Source organism: Scleropages formosus, chromosome 5 (genome assembly GCF_900964775.1).
Source record: "Scleropages formosus chromosome 5, fSclFor1.1, whole genome shotgun sequence".
Classification (NCBI taxonomy): domain Eukaryota; kingdom Metazoa; phylum Chordata; class Actinopteri; order Osteoglossiformes; family Osteoglossidae; genus Scleropages; species Scleropages formosus.
In genome coordinates this window covers 2,326,997-2,345,933 of record NC_041810.1, presented here as the reverse complement: position 1 = coordinate 2,345,933, position 18,937 = coordinate 2,326,997, and the positions used below count along the sequence as shown (strand labels likewise).

The 18,937-nt window shown below is 39.6% G+C and overlaps 1 protein-coding gene across 11 annotated transcripts in view; it reads left to right on the top strand.

Annotated features, from left to right (window-relative positions):
- LOC108926675 (CUGBP Elav-like family member 2) overlaps window positions 1-18,937 on the top strand; it is a 140,559-nt gene that overhangs the window by 92,964 nt on the left and 28,658 nt on the right. For 10 of the 11 annotated variants that reach the window (XM_029251839.1, XM_029251838.1, XM_029251837.1 and 7 more), the window contains 2 exons: window positions 6,354-6,436; window positions 17,384-17,432. In XM_029251839.1, coding sequence (XP_029107672.1) covers window positions 6,354-6,436; window positions 17,384-17,432 — 132 coding nt within the window. Of the gene's footprint in view, window positions 1-6,353; window positions 6,437-17,383; window positions 17,433-18,937 lie in introns of those variants that run through there. The other variant, XM_029251846.1, reaches the window with a different exon arrangement.

The window sequence follows — 18,937 nt, the reverse complement described above, 5'->3', positions numbered from 1 at the left end:
GAATTTGGTCCAGTCTACTATTGTTTATTTATTGTTAAATACAACAGCTGAAGTTGCTCCGAAAGGGTGCCTCTGAGGTTCAGACATCGCAAGATTACTCAGAGAGTCAGTATGGTTTCTCCAGGGGTCAGTCCCTGGTGTGCATGGTGATTTGACTTACATTAGTGACTGCTGCTTTAGAAATGTTAGAATGAAGGAGAATGCTTATATTTTTGTTTTTCAACAGTGCTCAGATGCTCCATAAGCTTTGATTCCTGGGGTACAGGTGTGTGTGTCTTACAAAATAAGAAAATGGATGTAGCTGAAGAGATGCAGTTACATAAAACTATTTGCTGTGTATTAAAATGAATACTCCTTATTCAAATAAGGAGATGTGTTGTAAATGCAAAAATAAAGGTAGTATAAGACTCAAGAATGGAATTGCATTTTCTATGATAGAACTAGAAGATGTTTGGTAAGCTTTGACCTCAGAGTTTATGAGGCAAATCCTTTGAGGAATTTTACGTCATTTGGGAAGATCTGAATTTTGTCCAGAATCTGAGCTTTCACTATAGATAAACCATTTATTTGGGAGGTCCCCCTTGGAAGAAGTCTGCTTGTTTTGACATAGTGATTGCTCTAGATCAGGAGTTCTGAACCTGGATTCAATGTACCCTTTGGAGATTTGTGTATGGATTTGCTTCTAGAGCAAAAACCCATCCAGAAAACACAAGCTTACTTGGAAAATAACTTTAAAGAAAAGTTACGGAGGACAGCTGGTAGCGTAGTGGTTAGAGTTGCCATCTTTGTATCCGAAGGTTGCAGGTTTGATTTCCACCTACAGCTGTAGCAACCTTGAGCCAAGGCACCTACCCTAAATTGTTCCAGTAAAATGGCCCAGCTGTATAAATGGGAAAACAATTGTAGGTAGTTTAACATTGTAAATTGCTTTAGAGAAAAGAGTCAGCTAAATTAATAAATGTAAAAAAAAATTCCAAATGAAATATTACTGTGGCTATTACTAGCTGTTAGATTAATCAAATTTCAGTGCAATAAATTGAGTGCTATCTTTTACATAAATTTATTTATCAACATTTTTCTAAGATACTTTTACTGGATTCTTAATTTTTGGCCACAGACCCCATTAAGAACTTCTGTTCTAGTTCTGGTCTCAGTTTTGTTCAGACCAGTTTTAATCAACACTCTTCTGCAGAAACTGTACATGTATCTTGACTGATATGCGTTGTTCATACGCACTGAATTTGGGAGTGCAGAAGATGCTAGGAAAAAGATGAGTGATGGTGGTATTGAACTTTTTTGTAGTTTTTTTTTTTTTTTTTTTTTTTTTTTTTTGTGCTTTTCAGAAACAGTTTCTCAAAGCACTTTACAGTAAGAAGAAGGATTTAGGGCCACAGGTGCAACAGTAAACAAATTGATAAACTTGTACAAAGGGAGAATGGAACAGATAATAGTAAAAGAGACATCACAGGTAGGGGGGGGGGGGAAGGAAGCTGTAGTATGATGCAAGTTGTGAAATCTAGTACAGGATGGCAAAAGATGCATTCAAAGAGAAAGACAGACGAGGTATTTGTGAAGGGATGGCGCGCCACCTAGTCTGAAGAGTAGTTTTAATTCTCTTCAGAAAGTCATGAACAATTTGCCCTGTTGTCTTTTTTGTTCTGTTTTTCATCCTTGCCTACAGTTTACCATGATTTTGAAGGTAGCAAGTCACAGCTACAGCTGTGAGCTAGTTTGTTATTTTTACAAACCTGCTCTTGAGTCCAGAAGTCTGGGAAGAGCTACTTCTTCCATTATGTAAAAGTAATTTATTACTCCATTAGATGTGTCTTTTGCAAGTGAAGAAAGCATCTAACTGTAAGCTTTGTAACTTAATCTGTATGAGTGTGTTCTTAAGAGCATGCTGAAATGTTTTTTTTTTTTTTTTTGGGTGATTCTTTAATTTGTACTCTCAAACTCTCCCTAGAAACAATTGGACTTCCTGCAACCGTATTTTTCTGGAAAAGGCCTTTAGTGTTCAGTTATGTCCATATCCACTGTGTATTCAGAAATCTTTTTTCTGATTATATTTACATTATAGCTGGTGATTTAAACATTAATATAGGAAGGATTTTTTTTGGGTACAAGTTCAAAGTAAGTTCCTTGATTAAGGGTATGAAGATGGGATTTGAACCTGGTTACTTAGAGTGCAAGGTGGCAGCTTTAACTACTGAAGCACCTTGTGCTCCCAGGTTAGTTGTTTGTCTGACCCACTGAAGAACTAAAGTGGTTGTTGCATTTTTTTTCTGGAGAATTGGAATGGTGATGGGGTGGAAGGGGTTGACTTTTAACTAAAAGAAGGCAGAACTTACACATCCACCTGCTTCCAGGGGTTCTTACTCATTCTCCTTCCAGCATTGGGTCTCTGTGCTGGTGCTTCAGGGTGAGCCAACTGGGAGTAATCTGACACCACAGTTGTCTGCCGAATGACCACTCCAGGAGCTGGTGGAGGAAGGGAAACAGTCCTTCACTTGCTTGCTACTGTGGGAAACTGCAGAAGGATTCAAACGGCACAGCTTCTTGGTGTGAGGCACAGGTCTCTCGTAAAAGCTACTCCATTATGAGTTGTGTGAATGTTGGGAAGTGTGTATTGTGGGTGGCAGAAAACCTCAGGTGTGTCAGCGAATGAAACAAAAGATATTAATTTCACACGTGTTCCAGAGCCAGTGAGAACAAAGAGTGTGAGGGCCAGTTGAAGGACAGCATTTGTAATGTTTACCAAGCTGTGACCTGTGAGAAGTCTGAAGCTGTGCAGAGCTATTTTTTTATTTATTTATTAGTGGAATGTTGTCAGAGGAGCATGGCCTCATTGAGATGTAAATACATTCTAATAGATTATTTGGCATAATTACAGTAACATTTTGGCATTCTTTCAGTGAGTTCAGCCTAGCACAATAGCATCCTTCCACAATCTTTGTGTTATGTGATGAGGTCAACGGAGCATTTTCATACACAAGTCGTATAGAGGAAAAGCTGCTCTTAGCTCTGCATCCTCATGTCCTTGCAGTGTGTTATGGATGACAAAAAACCAAGCTGTTGGCCTTAATGGTACTAAACATCGAGTCCTCTAATCAGGTTGTGTGTCTCTGCGGAGGACCATGACTCACATGCTGCAATTTCCTTTCACCACAGCTGTTCACTTGGATCGCATGTGCGGGAATGCGGCTTTGAGGATTACCAAAGCTAAAACTGCAGGGACGCAGGGATTCAAGGCTGCTGCGGTGCCTTGTCCTTCAGGAAGAGGAACATGGGTAAACCAAAGTTTAGAGATGGGGAGCTCCCAAAGTCCCAGCTGGCAGGCCAGCATAGCGGGGAACAATCGTTGTGTCGGCGCTTGCCAACAAAATGTAAATGCAACATTTTGGTGTATTGGCTCCATCTAATGACAAACGTGAAGGTGTTTCCTTCAGTGGTTCAAAATTTACAAAATATTTTCAGTATTGAATAAGAAGCTTGTCAAGTACACGTCTCAGCAAGTACACCGTTGCTCAAATAACCAAATTTATTAATTCATAATCGATGCCGTTAATATAGATACATGTATAATATCTACATGTGTAATATCTGTTTACCATATTAGATATATAGTGTTTTATGACTTAGAAAAATTACTTCTTAAAATTTTTTTCCTCTTCCATTTTGGCTGCCATTGAGTCCTGGCATCCATCTTCTAAACTAAGAAGTAACAGCTCAAACTTTAGAGGGATAACGTAGTAAATAATCGTAAAGTAATATATAAAATGCCATCAGTTACATCTGTTTATATTTTGTACTGCTGCTGTTTTCTCCTCTGTGGCCATATTACTTTCATATTTGCAGACACATCCTTGTCAGTATTTGTACCATTTGTGTAATATTGTATTTTATTTAAATGTTGCCACTTTGTTTTAATATCGTGTCAAATGTTTAAATGAACATCCACCACCTTGTGTGCGTAAATGTAAATAAAAATGCACTAGGTAACTGTTCTGGTTAAAGAAGTTCTCTTCTGTACTTCCCAAAGAGGGGGAAGTATGTAAAAGGAGTTATGGATTCTCCTGGACTTTTTTTGTTACCCCCCCCCCCCCCCCACCTTTTTTTTTTTTTTTTTTTTTTTTTTAAAAAAAAAAAAAAAAAAAAGCCTTTTCTCCAGCACAGCTGCCAGTTCTGCTCTCCTGGGCTCCACGCTGTGTTTTACCAGCCCTCCATACCCGCTTTCTACTTCACAACTGTCAGGTTGCCTTCCAGCGGAGATCTGTTCTTCTGAGACTGACAGGCTAGCCTATCCAGGCGTGAAGCATATGTGTGTTTCAGTGTGAGAGTGGGTGAGTGTATTGGTCGGTGTGATGTTGGCAGCAGAACTAAGCTTGTCTAAATGTAAACCATAGGTCATAGATGGTACAGGAAACTTGTAAAAAGCTGTTGAGCAGAAAAGCTTTTTTAACTGTATTTTGTTAGGGAAAGGGTTAGCGTGGTTTGGTGGAGGAACCCCAGTAAATGTTGCCAGGTTATACATCCTCCTGTCAATATGGGTTCTTTGTCAGGTGTCAGCTACATTGTGGCACATGTGCAGGACAGAGAGACTATTACCCTGAAAGCCTTGTCCACCCTTTTGTCTTCCCAGCCCTCCGGCTTTTTAGGAGAAATCTCCTGGTTTAACACATCATCTTCCCGCTGCATTCATTCAGCAGCTCCGTATGTGAGGACAAAATACAGATACACACCCTGGTTTGATGTTTTAAAGCTTATTCATTCAAGTTTTCTTAAAAATGGGAGATCAGAAATTTGGCCCATATGCCATTGCTGCTGTGTGTACCACTTACTTCTGCCATTAGCATGATGACGGGCAGAGATGGCTGAGAGAAGTATTACAGAAATGCTGCAATTCCAAATACTTACACAAACACACATACCCACGCACAGCCCTGTGCTCATTTAGTTCTCCCACATGCTTCTAAATGGCTCAAGCTGTGGTTTTAGGGGATTGATCACGGTTTTAGCTGGACTCACCATTCATACAGCTTAGTGTCCCGGCAGTCGAATCTGGTCCCTAGCCCTAGAAACGGCCCCACAGGGGATGTTCCTTCTCCCAAGCATTTTTCCAGTTTAAATGATGGTTAGTGTGAATGTTGTCAGGCTGCTAGCCAGCTAGACTCAGTGTGCTCAAGCTGGGTGTCCCCATGCACAGATTGAAGCTTGACAGCCTCAGGTACTGCTGTCGTGGGTTTTTAACTGGAGCTGCTGCCATGCTTGTCATCTGGTACCCAGAGGTACAGTAATTGGCTGAATCCATTTTGTCTTGGCTGAGCACAGAGTTGATATCGTCTTCAGGATGAACTGTTTTACATTACTTACCTGGCATTCAGCGTAGTCATATAAATGTGCAAGGGAAACAAGGTTCGAGATCGCTTTTTGCTCTCGCATGGTTCGGATGAAAGGTACTGCATCTAGTGAACCCCATAGCTGGATGGAGAGAGTGAATTGTGAATATTGGCAGTTTTTTGAAAGATCGTAACAAAATATGCAGAGGTCTGCTCAGACTTTTGTTCAGTTTGTATTTAATAATTTAACTGACTTTTCTCTAATGTGTGTGTTAAGATCCCAGCACTTATTTACCCATTTATACAACAGGGTCATTTTTACAGTATGAGTTCGGGGTAAGTACAGGTGTGTGTTTTGAACGTGGGTTCTTGGAGTGCGAGGTGGCGGGAAATCAGTTTAAGTAGCTTGCAAGTTGCAAGAAAAGTGTCAGATAAATGAAACAGTGAGTATTAGTATTGAAACTGATATTTCCTGATGTAATTTCTTAATCTCTGTGATTGCTTGTAATTGTCAATTATATATTGTCCTATACATATGTGTTTATTTATGTATATGAAGTAAGAAGTATGTATAATGTGGTTGGTTTTGTTACCTAAAAGTGTGACGGTTACACTTGATTTAACCAGAAAATAGTCAGATTGTCTTTCTCTGCTGTTTTTATTTTTATGACCTTTGAAGTAACTTTTGGGAAGGAAACTACACAATAAAACATTGAAACTAAACAGATTTTTGATTTTGCTTGCAAAAATGCAGGGTCTCAGAACATGTTGGGATTCACAGTGATGACACATACACATCAGATTTTTTTTTTTTTTTTTTTCCTCTCCCAGTCCCCTTCGGCAGCTGTTTTGTGATGTGTTCTACAAATGCTCTTTTTCTCTCCCTGTCCTACTTTTTTCCCAGGCTTTTGTTTCTTCAAGTTTAATATAATGCTTGTTCTTAGACGTGGGGAGACACCTTCATTCTGTCTCACTCCACTGACTGTAATCACTGAATGCCTTTGTCTCTTACTGCAGGCTGCTGTTTTGTCACATTTTACACGAGAAAGGCAGCCCTGGAGGCCCAAAATGCACTGCACAACATAAAGACCTTATCTGGGGTGAGTGTCCTTCTCTGAGTAATTCTTTACTTGCATTTATTTGACTGGTATGACTGTCTTTGTCTGAGGTGAATGTCTTGTGCAGGAGCAGATTTACCTTGGTGACTACTGATCCACTTAGGAGTTTTAGGTATACTGCTGATCAGGTTCTGTGTTATCTGTAGCTGTTTTACACATAGCCAGCTTTTGTTATAACTGTGAGCTTATTCAGCAAGTTTGACACTAAATTGAATTGTGCTTTCACTGGAGTAGAGGTACTGGTGTTGGGCTTATGCTCAACCCCTGAGGTGTATTTGAGGACCCAAACCGCTAGCTAGTTAGGCAGGGAATTAATGTGCTTTGTATTGATACTCTGGGTCATCATCTTAATGCACCGTTGGGACCAGAGGTCTGTTTTTGTAAATCCAGCCATAGTGTCACAATGAATGTAAACTTTCATCAAATGAGGACCCAGTGAACTGACATTACAGAACTGACTTTCAGTCACTTGACTGAAGTAACACTGCATTTTTGTACAAAAGGGATATTTATCACAAGCCTAGAGCAAAAAGTCACCTCCGTAGGGGGCCAGGCAGAAAGGGATGGGTGTCAAAGTCCGACAAGCCAAAACATTTTTGTTTCAGCCAAATTAACTTATGTAAATTTAGTCAGTTTAGTCAAAATACATATTTTCATGGAAAAAGTTCATGCACCTTTTATATTCATAGTTTCATAACTTTCTTTGTTTCTTAATCATTACTTGTATAATTTCTTGCATGTCTGGCATGCAACGAGTTGCAGCTTGGAGAGTATTTATAGCGGTTCGAAAGGTATGAGTATTCACAAGTCTCCCTGGCCTCCTTTTTCGATCTTTCAGTTCCCATCCTGTCGAGGGTGTCTGTTACTAAAGCTACCCCAGGCAAAATCAATGGCAACGTAATCGTAGAGCTCCGAATGTCTCCCACATTCCTGTCTACTACTTGCGTGTCTCCAGCATCCACAGCCCTAATGTATGAGGTGCTCATCCTTGCGACTTGTGAGAACAGCGGCTTAAATGAAGTATATCATCCTGGGTTTGTAGCCTGCTGGAAGGCGTGTAATAAATGAAAACCGACTCCGGGTCATTAAGCATTGTCTTATGTCTGTGTCCTCAGGAGCTGTGCGATTGGCCTTTTAAAGGGCAAGAACATATGTAGAGCACATGCACTTGAGTGTGTGTTATTACCCCAGTTCAGCTGCGCTGATCTATACGATTTCCACTTCAGGCTATAGTCTAATGACTCTCACCTGTATGGGCTAAAACAGAGCTTTGCTGCCAGGGAGGAACCTGACGGCTTTGAGAATGCATCTGCGCAGTTTGTCGTTACTTATGGTGGGAGGGCAGACAGATTGTTGAGGCCTTTCAGTGGCCTGCTGCGACTTAGCAAGACAGGCATAAATCGGTCTGAGAGCGCAGAGAAGTCGCTTGTACACTATCCTCTTGCAGCAAACAGGTTTTGAAGTGGTCAACAATCTGGTTCTGACAGGAATGTCTACCCAGCCATGCGTAAGACAAGGTTGTCTGTCTCTCTTTTAATGGCAAATTTAACATCTCATTAACTTCTCACAGATGTTTCAGTTGATGCCTGTCACTTTCAGGCTTGGTTGGAAGTCTGCTGGTGTCTGTTCAGGCTTCAACCTGCGAGTGCATTAGCTATTTCAGTGGCATGCCCTTTAAACTCTAGCCATGAGCTCAGCTCCAATGCCACTGCACCTAGAACTTGACAGCTGTTTTATGTAGGGTCCTTTGTGCGGGATTGCGAAAGAGTGAAGTCAGATCCCATCAGCGTACCACTGATTACTAATTTTTATATATAATAGTGTGTGTGTGTGTGTGTGTGTATATATATATATATATATATATATATATATATATATATATATATTTTTTTTTTAATCAGCTGCTAGCTAACAGCTGATGAATTTTAAAAACAGGCTGGATGACAGCAGCCTGACCCATCTGCCTTCTTTCTGTTAGAGCCATCGTCATCTTGTTCGTCATCCAGCTTTTTATGGACTGAGGTTGAACTGCACTTACTACATCTTAGCGGAACAAAGGCCTCAAACATTTCATATATCAAGGAAATTTAAAATTTGGAGATGAGCTTGAAGGAGTCTGGTGTAGGTGGGGCACCAGGTGGCATAGTGGCTTGAACTACTGTCTGGTGCTTGATGGAGCCAGATTCAGATTTCATGTACTTTTGAGATTCCTCTTGAACATGGTACTTACCCTATATTGATACAGTAAAAAAAAAAAAAAAAAAAAAAAGCCCTGCTGTATAAATGGTTAACACTGTAAGTCGATTTGGAGAAAAGTGTCAAGTGAATAAATGCAGATGGTGATGGGTTAGAGTTCAGCTCGGGTGCAGAGTGATTCCCTACATACCAAAGGAGCAATGGCTACTTTGTGTATATGAATAGGCCATGTGATGGCCAGTTATGGAGCTGATTTCTTTTTTTCTTTTTTTTTTTTTTTTGCCCAGATCTTTGGCTGCTGAATGGTTTTATGCTGACCTCGAAGAACCGGTGACAATTCAGTTTTACTTGGAACAAACACCAAAAGTGTCCCAATCACTGAAATGTCAGCAAAGAGGAAATGTGCTCCTCTGAATGGGCAGAAAAACAGATCATTATCGCACTCAAGACTGGATACCAGTGAAAATAAACAGTACTTCAGAACTTCAGGCATGTGTTAAAAAGGATTGTCTGACATTGATGTTAGCAGCACTAAGAATCCAGTTGTCTTGTAAGGAAAAGCACTAGATGGTACATGCAGTGATCTATCAGATAATAGGGCTGGGTAGACTTGCTTACTTGATATGTGCTGACATACTGTTTTCTTGTATGTGTTATCAGGTTCTCTCCTTTTTTTTTTTTTTAAGGTTTTGTTGTTGGCATAGAATGAGATTGCCAACTTGTCCATTACGTGGCAGGAGAGTCTGGGTGTTGTGGGATTCATGCCTTTAAATAACACTGCAGATGAGGTGTTTTTTTGGTAATGCAATCCCAAAGAATGCTTTGTAAGGTAAATTCTCATAAATTCAAGAAATCATTGCCATTAGTTTCAGTGGGAAAATGTTATGTGCTCCAGGTCCCAAAATTGCCATCCAGTTACTTCGATAGTAATGACTGTCCACCAGTGCCCTTTCAGCTCTGTTTGTAGCTATTGTGTACCATACACTTAACACTGACAAAACATACATACATACATACGCTTCTAAATGTTTATATACTAATTCAACCTTTAATGTAAAAAAAAATAAATAAATAAATAAATAAAACACTCAGAACAGAAAATACAAAAGGAATCAGTAGAACAGTGCAAATGAATTCACACTCACTGAACAAGCTGGAATGGTGCGTCACAGCACCTGGACTACACAGTTTGATGTGGGTTTGATCCCTGACCAGTCTATGGAGTTTGCATGTCCTTTCTGTGTTTGTGTGGGTTTCCTTCTACAATCCAAAGATATGGTAAAGGTGAATTGCTGTCTCAGTTGCCATTTCTGTGTGTGTGTGCATGTGCTACATTTCTCTGCTGTATAAATGTGTGATTGACTCTCTGGAGTGATTACTTCATTGTAAACACTAAGTTACCTTGAAATAAGGTGTCCTCTCAATACTAGTTAATAATCATTCTACATCAGTTTGGCTAAATGCTATGCTAAATTAGTAAATGCATCACGCTGCTCAGCTGTTGGGAGGTGCAGAATCCAAATGTAGTTCTCCATCGATGAAAGAAGCGCTTGTAAGCGAAAGAAGGGGTGTTAAATGAAACTTCTTACAAAGTCAAATTCTCATAACTTGAATGGGCATATCTTGGTGTATGATTGAATTTTAAATAAGTAATGAATGTACCTTCAATTTATAATGTGCTCTAAATGTTATGCATTAGTAATCATTTATCACTTTTTTTTTGGTCCCCATCCAGTTGACTCTAAATGCAGTTTTAATTTCTCCATGCTGTGAGATCTGGACTTGAAATGACAAATATTTTCAAGTTCCTGGCTGATAATGACAACCACATGATAGCTTGCAGAATTACTGAAAAGAAAAAAAAAACCATGGTGAGGTAATAAGCCAGTTTTTTTTTTTTTTTTTTTTTGACAGTCAAAATACATTTCTTGTCAATTCAGAATTCTTTTTGCAAGTTATAAGAAATGGGATTTGTCATTCACTCCATCATTTACATGACTAATTTACAACCAACAGCCACTCTTAAGCCAAAACACTTCACAGTTTAAAGACAAAAGCATGAAGGTATAAGAAGCTTTCTGCTGCTAATTTCCCCTCGGGGATCAATAAAGTATCTGTCTGTCTATTAACCTGGTCATTATTGCTCATAATTTTATTAAAGCAGTGATTGTGTGGAAAAATAAATGCACAAAAACAAAGTTAAAGCTTGAACTTAATAACACAACCTTATCAGCATGCTGCTGATACTAGTAAATGCCTTTGGGACCCATAAATCCTCCTCTTGTCCTAATTAATATCAGAAAAATGGTACACCCATTCTTTGCCTAATGGGGTGAATTCATTCTATGAAATTACTGTAAGGCAATTTCCTGTTGTGAGGGGGTTGAATTACCATTGTTTATTATAAAAAATAAAATGTGTTCCTGGCAAAAAATATGCCACCAAAAATTCATTATAATGCTGAAATATATTTTTATACCTGACAGTGATACCAACAGCATATTTTCTAATATTGGTAACAAAATTTTTTTTTTGTGATACCCAGGTGTGTATCTTTGCTTGTGATAGAAGCTGTGCAAAGTACCCATTGCTGAAATAAAATGACTGTAAAAATGTTTTAAAAAGTTAAGAAATGCCCTTTTTTTTTAATTTTTTTAATCAGTTGCTGTGAGGTTTACGATGTACAGGGTCATCTTGTGAGGGCTCGATGTAAAATGGTTGTTTTGCATTGCAGTGAACAGTGTGTTTTGTCTGGGGGTAACACATACATGTACAGATGGGTCTTCGGCAGCCATTAAGAGACAGGTAAGGTGGAAGTCAGCTGAGAGTGCAGTTTATATCAGGTAGTTGCACACAATCTGCTCATGCTGCACTTTCACACGTTGGCAGAAGCAGGCCCAGCACTTCTCTGGTTCTGTAAGTGTGAAGGTACTGCTAGGTTGCAATCCCCCCCTGAGCGTTTGAGTCCAGTGGAAGTGTTGGATTTTTGCTGCCCCCCCACCCACAATGCTTCTGTTGCACCGAGCACATGGGATCAATTCCATTTCCTGCATCTGCACACTCCTCGTTTCTTGCGCCGCCTCACTGAGCCCCATGTAAACACGCTCCGAGAGCGTTTTTCGCCGTCATATCCTTACAAAGCAAACCCCATCGCGCTACCATTACTGACACTCATCGCAGCAATCAATTTAATTAGGGCCATAATTGCAGGAACGGAGAGCAAATGCCTCTCCAAACAAGACTGTAGAAGGCGAAGCCAGCCGATGTGGTGCTTGCCCAAATGTATCAGGCACTGTATTAATTGGGCTTTTTGCTTTAACATACAGGCCTTACTTGCACACTAGAGAGACACGTTTCTGTAAAGTACTGATTAAGATTCTGCACCAGTGAACACAGCTACATTTACATTTATACATTTAGCAGACGCTTTTCTCCAAAGCGACGTACATCTCGGTGAAAATACAATTTCTGCATTACATTAAATAATTAAATAACTTAGAACTAGCTAAATGTGTTGGTTGTGCAGAAGAGCAGAGCGGAATTCCTGGTATGCGATCAGTAATGGCTGCAGGGATGCAGGTCACCCTCTGCCACTTCAACCACTTAGCAATTTCTCTCTTCACTGTCCTTAAACTCAGTGTCATATTGCACTGAAAGACCACAAAATGTAAATTTTGGCTGTTGAAGCAGCAGAGTCCATCTGAAAGGCCGACATGCATATTGTTGAAATTCTGGTGTCATTCTGTGCCCCATCCCCCCATGTGCTGGTCATTGATCTTGAGCTCATGCAGAGCAGCCCATCTGTCTGGCTTGGAGACGGTCAGCAGAAAGCATGCCCATGATTCCGTTGCCCCCTTGCACCCGCCTGCCACACCACATGGGGAAAGAGGCCTACAGGCCGCATGTCCACACAACGCACCTCAGCGCACCTTCCCACACTGTCGACATACTGCCTTGAGTTTCTCTGAGGTTGCATAATAATTAACAAGTCAGGATGAGTGTCTGCTGTTTGCTTGATGCACATACTCTGTTGTGTAAAGATTGCCTCTTGTATTACTTCAGTGCCTGCTGTATTGAGCGACAATACTAAAGATACCATTACATTGCATTTTAATCATCAATAAATGATTGTATTTATTCATTTTCTAGTTAATTTGTCAACTGCCAGTGGTGGTTCTTGTGAATGTTACATGATTAACAGCGTACAGAATTGGAAAAACAAAAATTATAACACATGGTCTGATGCAAGTTTATAAAGCAGATTAGGACAGAGATACATTTTGAGACCCTTCCTCAATATTGAAAGGGATTCAGCAGCTCTGAGGAAAGGAGAGCTCATTCCACCACATCGAAGTCCAACGCTGGTCCGAGAACCGATGGCCTTTTGATTTTGGACCCCTTTTGAATGACATCACAAGTGGCCAGAAGTAGAGGAGAACATCGCTCTTTTTGGGGTCTCTGGAGTGGTCATGTCTTGCAGGTTTTAACCAGAGTCTTGAACTTCTGTGGCATCTATAGGAAGCCAATGGAGAGAGTAGAGGAAAAGTTCAATATTACTTAATATTTACTTTTAATTATTGTCCCCCAAAGTCCTTCCTTGACATCTTGGTAAACTGAATAGCAAATAAAATTTGAATGCTAGTGTGCCAAGAAGCATTTGTTACGAAGTGTTGTTACTGTGGCATTTTGCCAGCACTATTTTTTTTAAGCACAAATTCTGTGTATGACTGCTCCAAAGATTCATAATGTGACATTACTTCTAGCACCAATGCTGTGTGTCATCCGTGGCAAGGCAAGCTCTGTATTCTATGTGAATTGTTTCAGGGTTATACTGAACACCTTCTCGAAGGTACAGTAGCAAGATTCAGTATTCTCCTTTTCATATTTGGTCCGCTCTCCAGTTCTGCCGTGAGCTGCGATGTGCAGATAGAGATTATGCTTGTCTACTTCAGCGCTAGCACGTCAGCAGGCTGAAAGGCCAGCTCTGACCTTTTGAAGTAATGGCCTCAGCTTCATGTATAGTCCTGCTTGAAAGTAGACGTTTTCCACCAGAGTGGATGTGTAAGGTCGGGATTAGATCACCGAAGGAGATGTTGGAAAATGAACAGTAACATTATTTTTATTTTATTAGCATCTCAGACTGGCTGCAGTCTCCTTGGACCAAGCATGGTCCAGTCTGTTGGCTTTGTGTTTGTGTAAGGGAATAGTCTTCATGTCAGTCCTGGAGTCTGCCTGGCAGGGTGCCACCTCTTCAAGATTTTTTCTTCTTTTTTTTTTTTTTTTTTTTTTTTTTTGTTTTATTCTCAAACTTGTTGGTTTAACTATCAGTTCAGCCTTTTGGACTGGGTGATGAGTTGGGTTTGGGGGAAGAAGCAGTCACTCAAAAACACAAATGAAGATAGATCTTGAAGTCTGAACCAACAAAGCAGGCTGGTTATTTTACCTAGCAGTTCTCTAAATGACATGTGTTGAACAATTTTCTGGGGATCTCAGGATGGTATAGTAGCCCTTTGCATTTCTCTGCTGACATACTAGCCTGAGATGATTTGTTACAAAACCAATATACATCCAAGCCAGGGGCAAAACTTTGGAGCAGTATGGTTTACACACGTTGGTTCCTTTACCCCCACATAAACTAGTTCAACAGCTTAAGAACACAACTGGGGCAGTTTTGTAACTTTTTTAAATCTATAGCCAGTCCAAAGTTAGTCTTTTAACACTAAGTTGTGATAAAGAATAAAATTTAGAGATCCCTAAATTATTCACTGGTTTTATGCACTGTTAATACCTCAAACAAACCCAAAATGAGGGCATATTATAGGCTGTAGGGTAGCTAGTTGCATAGTGATTAGAGCTGCTGCCTTTGCAACACAGGGTCGCCAATCCCACCTCCAACTGTGAGACCATTGAACAAAATACATACCCTAAATTGCTCCAGTAAAATTACCCAGCTGAATAAATAGGTAAATAGTTGTGGGTAACAACACATTTGCTTTGGAAAAAGTGTCAGCTAATTGGATAAATGTACATTGTTTTTTAAAAATATATATATTACATTATTATTAACTTCAAATATTAAAATTACTGATAATACAAATGCTATAATTTTCAGAAACTCCAAATCAATCCTGATAGTCAGCTAATTCATCCTGTAAATGTGTGCAGTATTTGTCAGCGTCTGGACACCTTTAACTTTATTATGTAAACAAAATTGTCATAATACAGACACCCCATCATTTATATGTGGGTCAGGTTCTGTAAAAGTCAAGAAAAAAATCTTTAAAATGTTGACTTTTCAACTTTTTTTTTTATTTTTATTTTTTACTTAACTACATTTAAGTTAAAAACAAATTTTATAATTACTGAGAAATTAATGTTTTCCACAAACACCTATTTAGTGCTGGTTTTTGACAGATTCATCTCAACACTTTCAACATGTCATTATTGATTGATACTTAAACACCAGACACAATCTGTATACACTGTGGAAGGGAGCTGTATGAAATCGGTGAAAGTGGTGCCAACTGATGGAAGCATTAGGAAATTTTTTCTACAACAGATGGAAATTTTTTAAAACTAAAGAAAATTAATCATCTGGAAAATTTGTATCATTGAAATTTTTAAGTCAAATCATATTTTTAGCAACTATTTCCAATGAATTTCATTGCTTTGAAGACTGAATACAGTAGACTAAGACAAATTAGTTTGTTGCCAGTTTTGTCATTGTTAACCTGGTACTGGTATGTAAGTGTTTGAGTCAGCTAAATGTGCATGAATCCCATTCCAAAAGCTGTGAGTAATGGTTGAGGTTGGTCGCAGTTCATGGTGAAAGTATCTTGGTATGTGTCACTTCTATCCCAGTCTCTGGCATTTTTATAAGTGTGCCAGTGAAGTGTGTAGTGTGGGTGTAGTGGATGTCATCACATGATGAATTAACCAGAAGAATGCGGTCTGCTTTTTCTCCGTTTTAAATTATTAATAGAGCAGATGCATAAGAGTGCAATAAATGTCATTTGACATTACAAATATGAACTGACTGCATTTTAGAAGGGCTGTGACATATCAAAGTAGTTGACAGTTTCGTTTTTTTATCGTAATGGGCACGTTGGTAGTCATAGTGAGCATGTTTATTATAGGTGATAATTTTGTATCCTGGATACCAGCCTGTCTGTGTGCTGGTCCATCTTTGTTGTCTGTCTGGTCTGTCTAAGGTGTGGAGGATGTGTGTGGCATATTGCTCTGTTTTGTTAAAAGCTTCTACCCCCAGATCAGGTGCATGTAATGAGAGGCGCTACTGTCAAAGTCCTTGGGTAGACTGGGTAGACTTACTGCCTGGTTTTTTTTTTATTTTATGCTGCTGTGATGCCAAGTGTTTACAGTGAAAAGCATACAAGACCTATATAAGTGGAATAATGCTTCTGGGCTCACTGTCAATAAGCTGGAAGTTTAGACCATTTTATTTGGGGGCCCAGATTTCTGTATTGTCAGGTGTCCTCAGGTGGCCCTCAGTTTTCTAGCATTTTCATACAAGTTCATCGCCTGGGAGTTGAGGAGGAGGTTTTAAATCCTGTAACAGAGGGACGCATTTGCAGGTGTTTGTGTACTTCCTGTGGTGTTGAACCTGATGGATCCACGTTCTCTGTTCTTGACATGTTCCATGGTTAGTCAGACTATCTGATACAGGTGTTTGGTTGACTATTTTTTAATGAAGCATGACCCTAGGGAGTTTTGCAGGAGTTGGGTGGGGTTCTTTAATTAGTGACAGCTCTCACTGACAGGAAAAAAGTTCCCTGGAAAGAAGCTGTTCCCTTGGGCTTTGAAAACAGAGGCCTGCTGTAGTCTAAAGGTTGGAAATTCCTTAGTCCTTCCTTCCAGCCACAGTCAAGATGCCAAGGATTTGATAATAATCATAATTCACAATCCGTGTCCATTACTACAAAAACTGGAGTTTTTGCTCAGGCTGAGTCTAAAGTTTGGGGTAAATCTTGTAACTCATTTTCTTTTGGCAGGAGAAGTGACAGCCACTGTCAAAATAGACCTGTGGCCTTTTCTTTGTGTTGGCTGCTGGTGAGGACTGCAGAAAGCCTGACTGATGGAGGAACTTTGTGAAGTTTACACTAAAAGGAAGATGAAAGCCTTGTGCTCCTTGGCGGGGAGGTAGCTCTCTGGGATCCTGTGTAAACTTCAGGAGTTCCAGAAAGATCTAACTTAAAGCACCACCTCTCCCTTTGGTGTCAGCAGAGGTCTGAGGCTTCTTAAATGGGCCTGAGCAGGGTGATTGATTGCCATGTATAGATCTGGAGTCCATTTTACTGCACTTACCACAGATCACACAGCTGGCGTGTGTAATGAGAAGAGGAGTGATGCAAAAATGGGAACATGCTGCATGCCATTTGTCCTGATGTATCCGAAATCCAGGCCCAGGCCACCGATTAGGTGGACTTCTGTAATTTGATTTTTAAACTAGTTTGTCTTAATGGAGAGGAGTACAGAATTTGGGACAGGAAATGCGCATCCAGCTGAACAGATTATGTATACATAATGTTTACCTCACATTATTCCACTGTCAATAGGTGCCAGCTTAAAGCTAAGTCAGGGGAAAAGTCAGGAAGGTGAAACCATCAAGAAGAACAGGGTGATCTGTACCTTTTCCAGATTTGACAGGATTCTCAGCTCCTATTGCACTGGTACTATGGTGACACCTGAGTGATGCCTGTTCCTTTTCACCCCCAGATGCATCATCCCATTCAGATGAAGCCGGCAGACAGCGAGAAGTCTAATGGTGAGTGTGTCATGGGAGGAAAGAGGCGATAGATGAATCAGGCAGGATAAAGTCATTCTGGTAGTTTACCTGGTTCATGACCACCTCCAGATTCCTCCTAGTAAAGAGGACATTGGGTAAAAAAAAAAAAAACTTACACAAAGTTAAGTGTCTGTTTCAATGATCTATAGTAAGGTGACTGTTTAGGCTTAAACAATGTATTGGGACAAGTGCAAGGTCAATCTCAATAGCTGTGTTGCTACTAAAAAGCCAAAAGCCCTTTACAAGGGTTGGTTTTGACTTGGGCACTTGTACCATTGCTTTGGGAGAAGTAATTACTTATTAAAATAATAAAATTCTTTTGTGTGCATATTCTATGTTGGTGTTTTACGGTTTTGTTGGCTTTAAACCGTAAAATGAAACCTGACATTTGATAGAGTTCCATATGTAAGCTTTAAAATGAACCAGCCTTACAGCTGTATTCAAGTTGCTTTCTTGATATCAAAGCAAAATTTGTTTCTATCAGCTAAAAATCCTTCAAACTAAAGTCGACCAGGAAGGGCAGAGATTCTCAGTCATAACTACAGTAGGCTGAATTTCTCTGTTTACACTTGTTTTATGAAAGTTGAAAGAAATTTCAGATGTAAGTTTTAGCAAATATTCAGTGACAAGTTTTTGAAAAAGTTACTTCAGTGGTGCCACTGAATATGAGCAAAGCATTTTTGTTTTTGCTTGCTTGAATCACACTTTTCATTTTTTTCTTGTTTATATGCATTAATTATGTTCCAGAGACTCCTTAATTTTTTCCCAGGGGTGATAAAGTCCATGTACAAAGGCACAAAGCTTTTGAAACCATATGAAACAATATTTATCTTTTACATATCCTGACGGTGTGTTTAAAATGCACAAACAATTCTAACAACAGAATAAGTATGATATTGATTTCCCAGAGTGCACCAGGCTGCTTATCTCCTTGGCCTCCTGGTAAGAGCTGACAGTTTTTCCTCATTAAAAATGAATTGGATTAGCATCACATCGAATGTGTTGGAGGGACCATACAAAGCAGTCTGTGAAAGCACACACACAGATAGTGGACCTGGCTTTGTCAGGCACACAAAGATACATGTGTACATAAGAATTCACACACACATATGGAACTGCAGCAACTGCTGGAAGCAGAACCACATAACTGCACACTGGCTGCTCAAGAGCACTATTGGGACTGAAAGTCTGTTCTTAAATTAATTTTGTTTGTAAATCCAAAGTCTCTCTGACCATCAGTTCTCGGTGTATAAAGATGTCCCTCAGTTTATTTGCTGGTCAGATTCTGTTTTTAAAAAAAAAAAAAAAAAAAAAAAAAACTTGGGTAAAGCCATAATAAATAGCTCATAAGACCAATGTCATTATTTTATTAGCTTTTAAACTAGTTTAAGGTTGCAGAAAATGAAAACAAAAAAGACATTTCCACACCTCCTAATCAGTCAGCGACTTGTCCCATAAGTCTGTGCAACGTGCATCATCCTCTG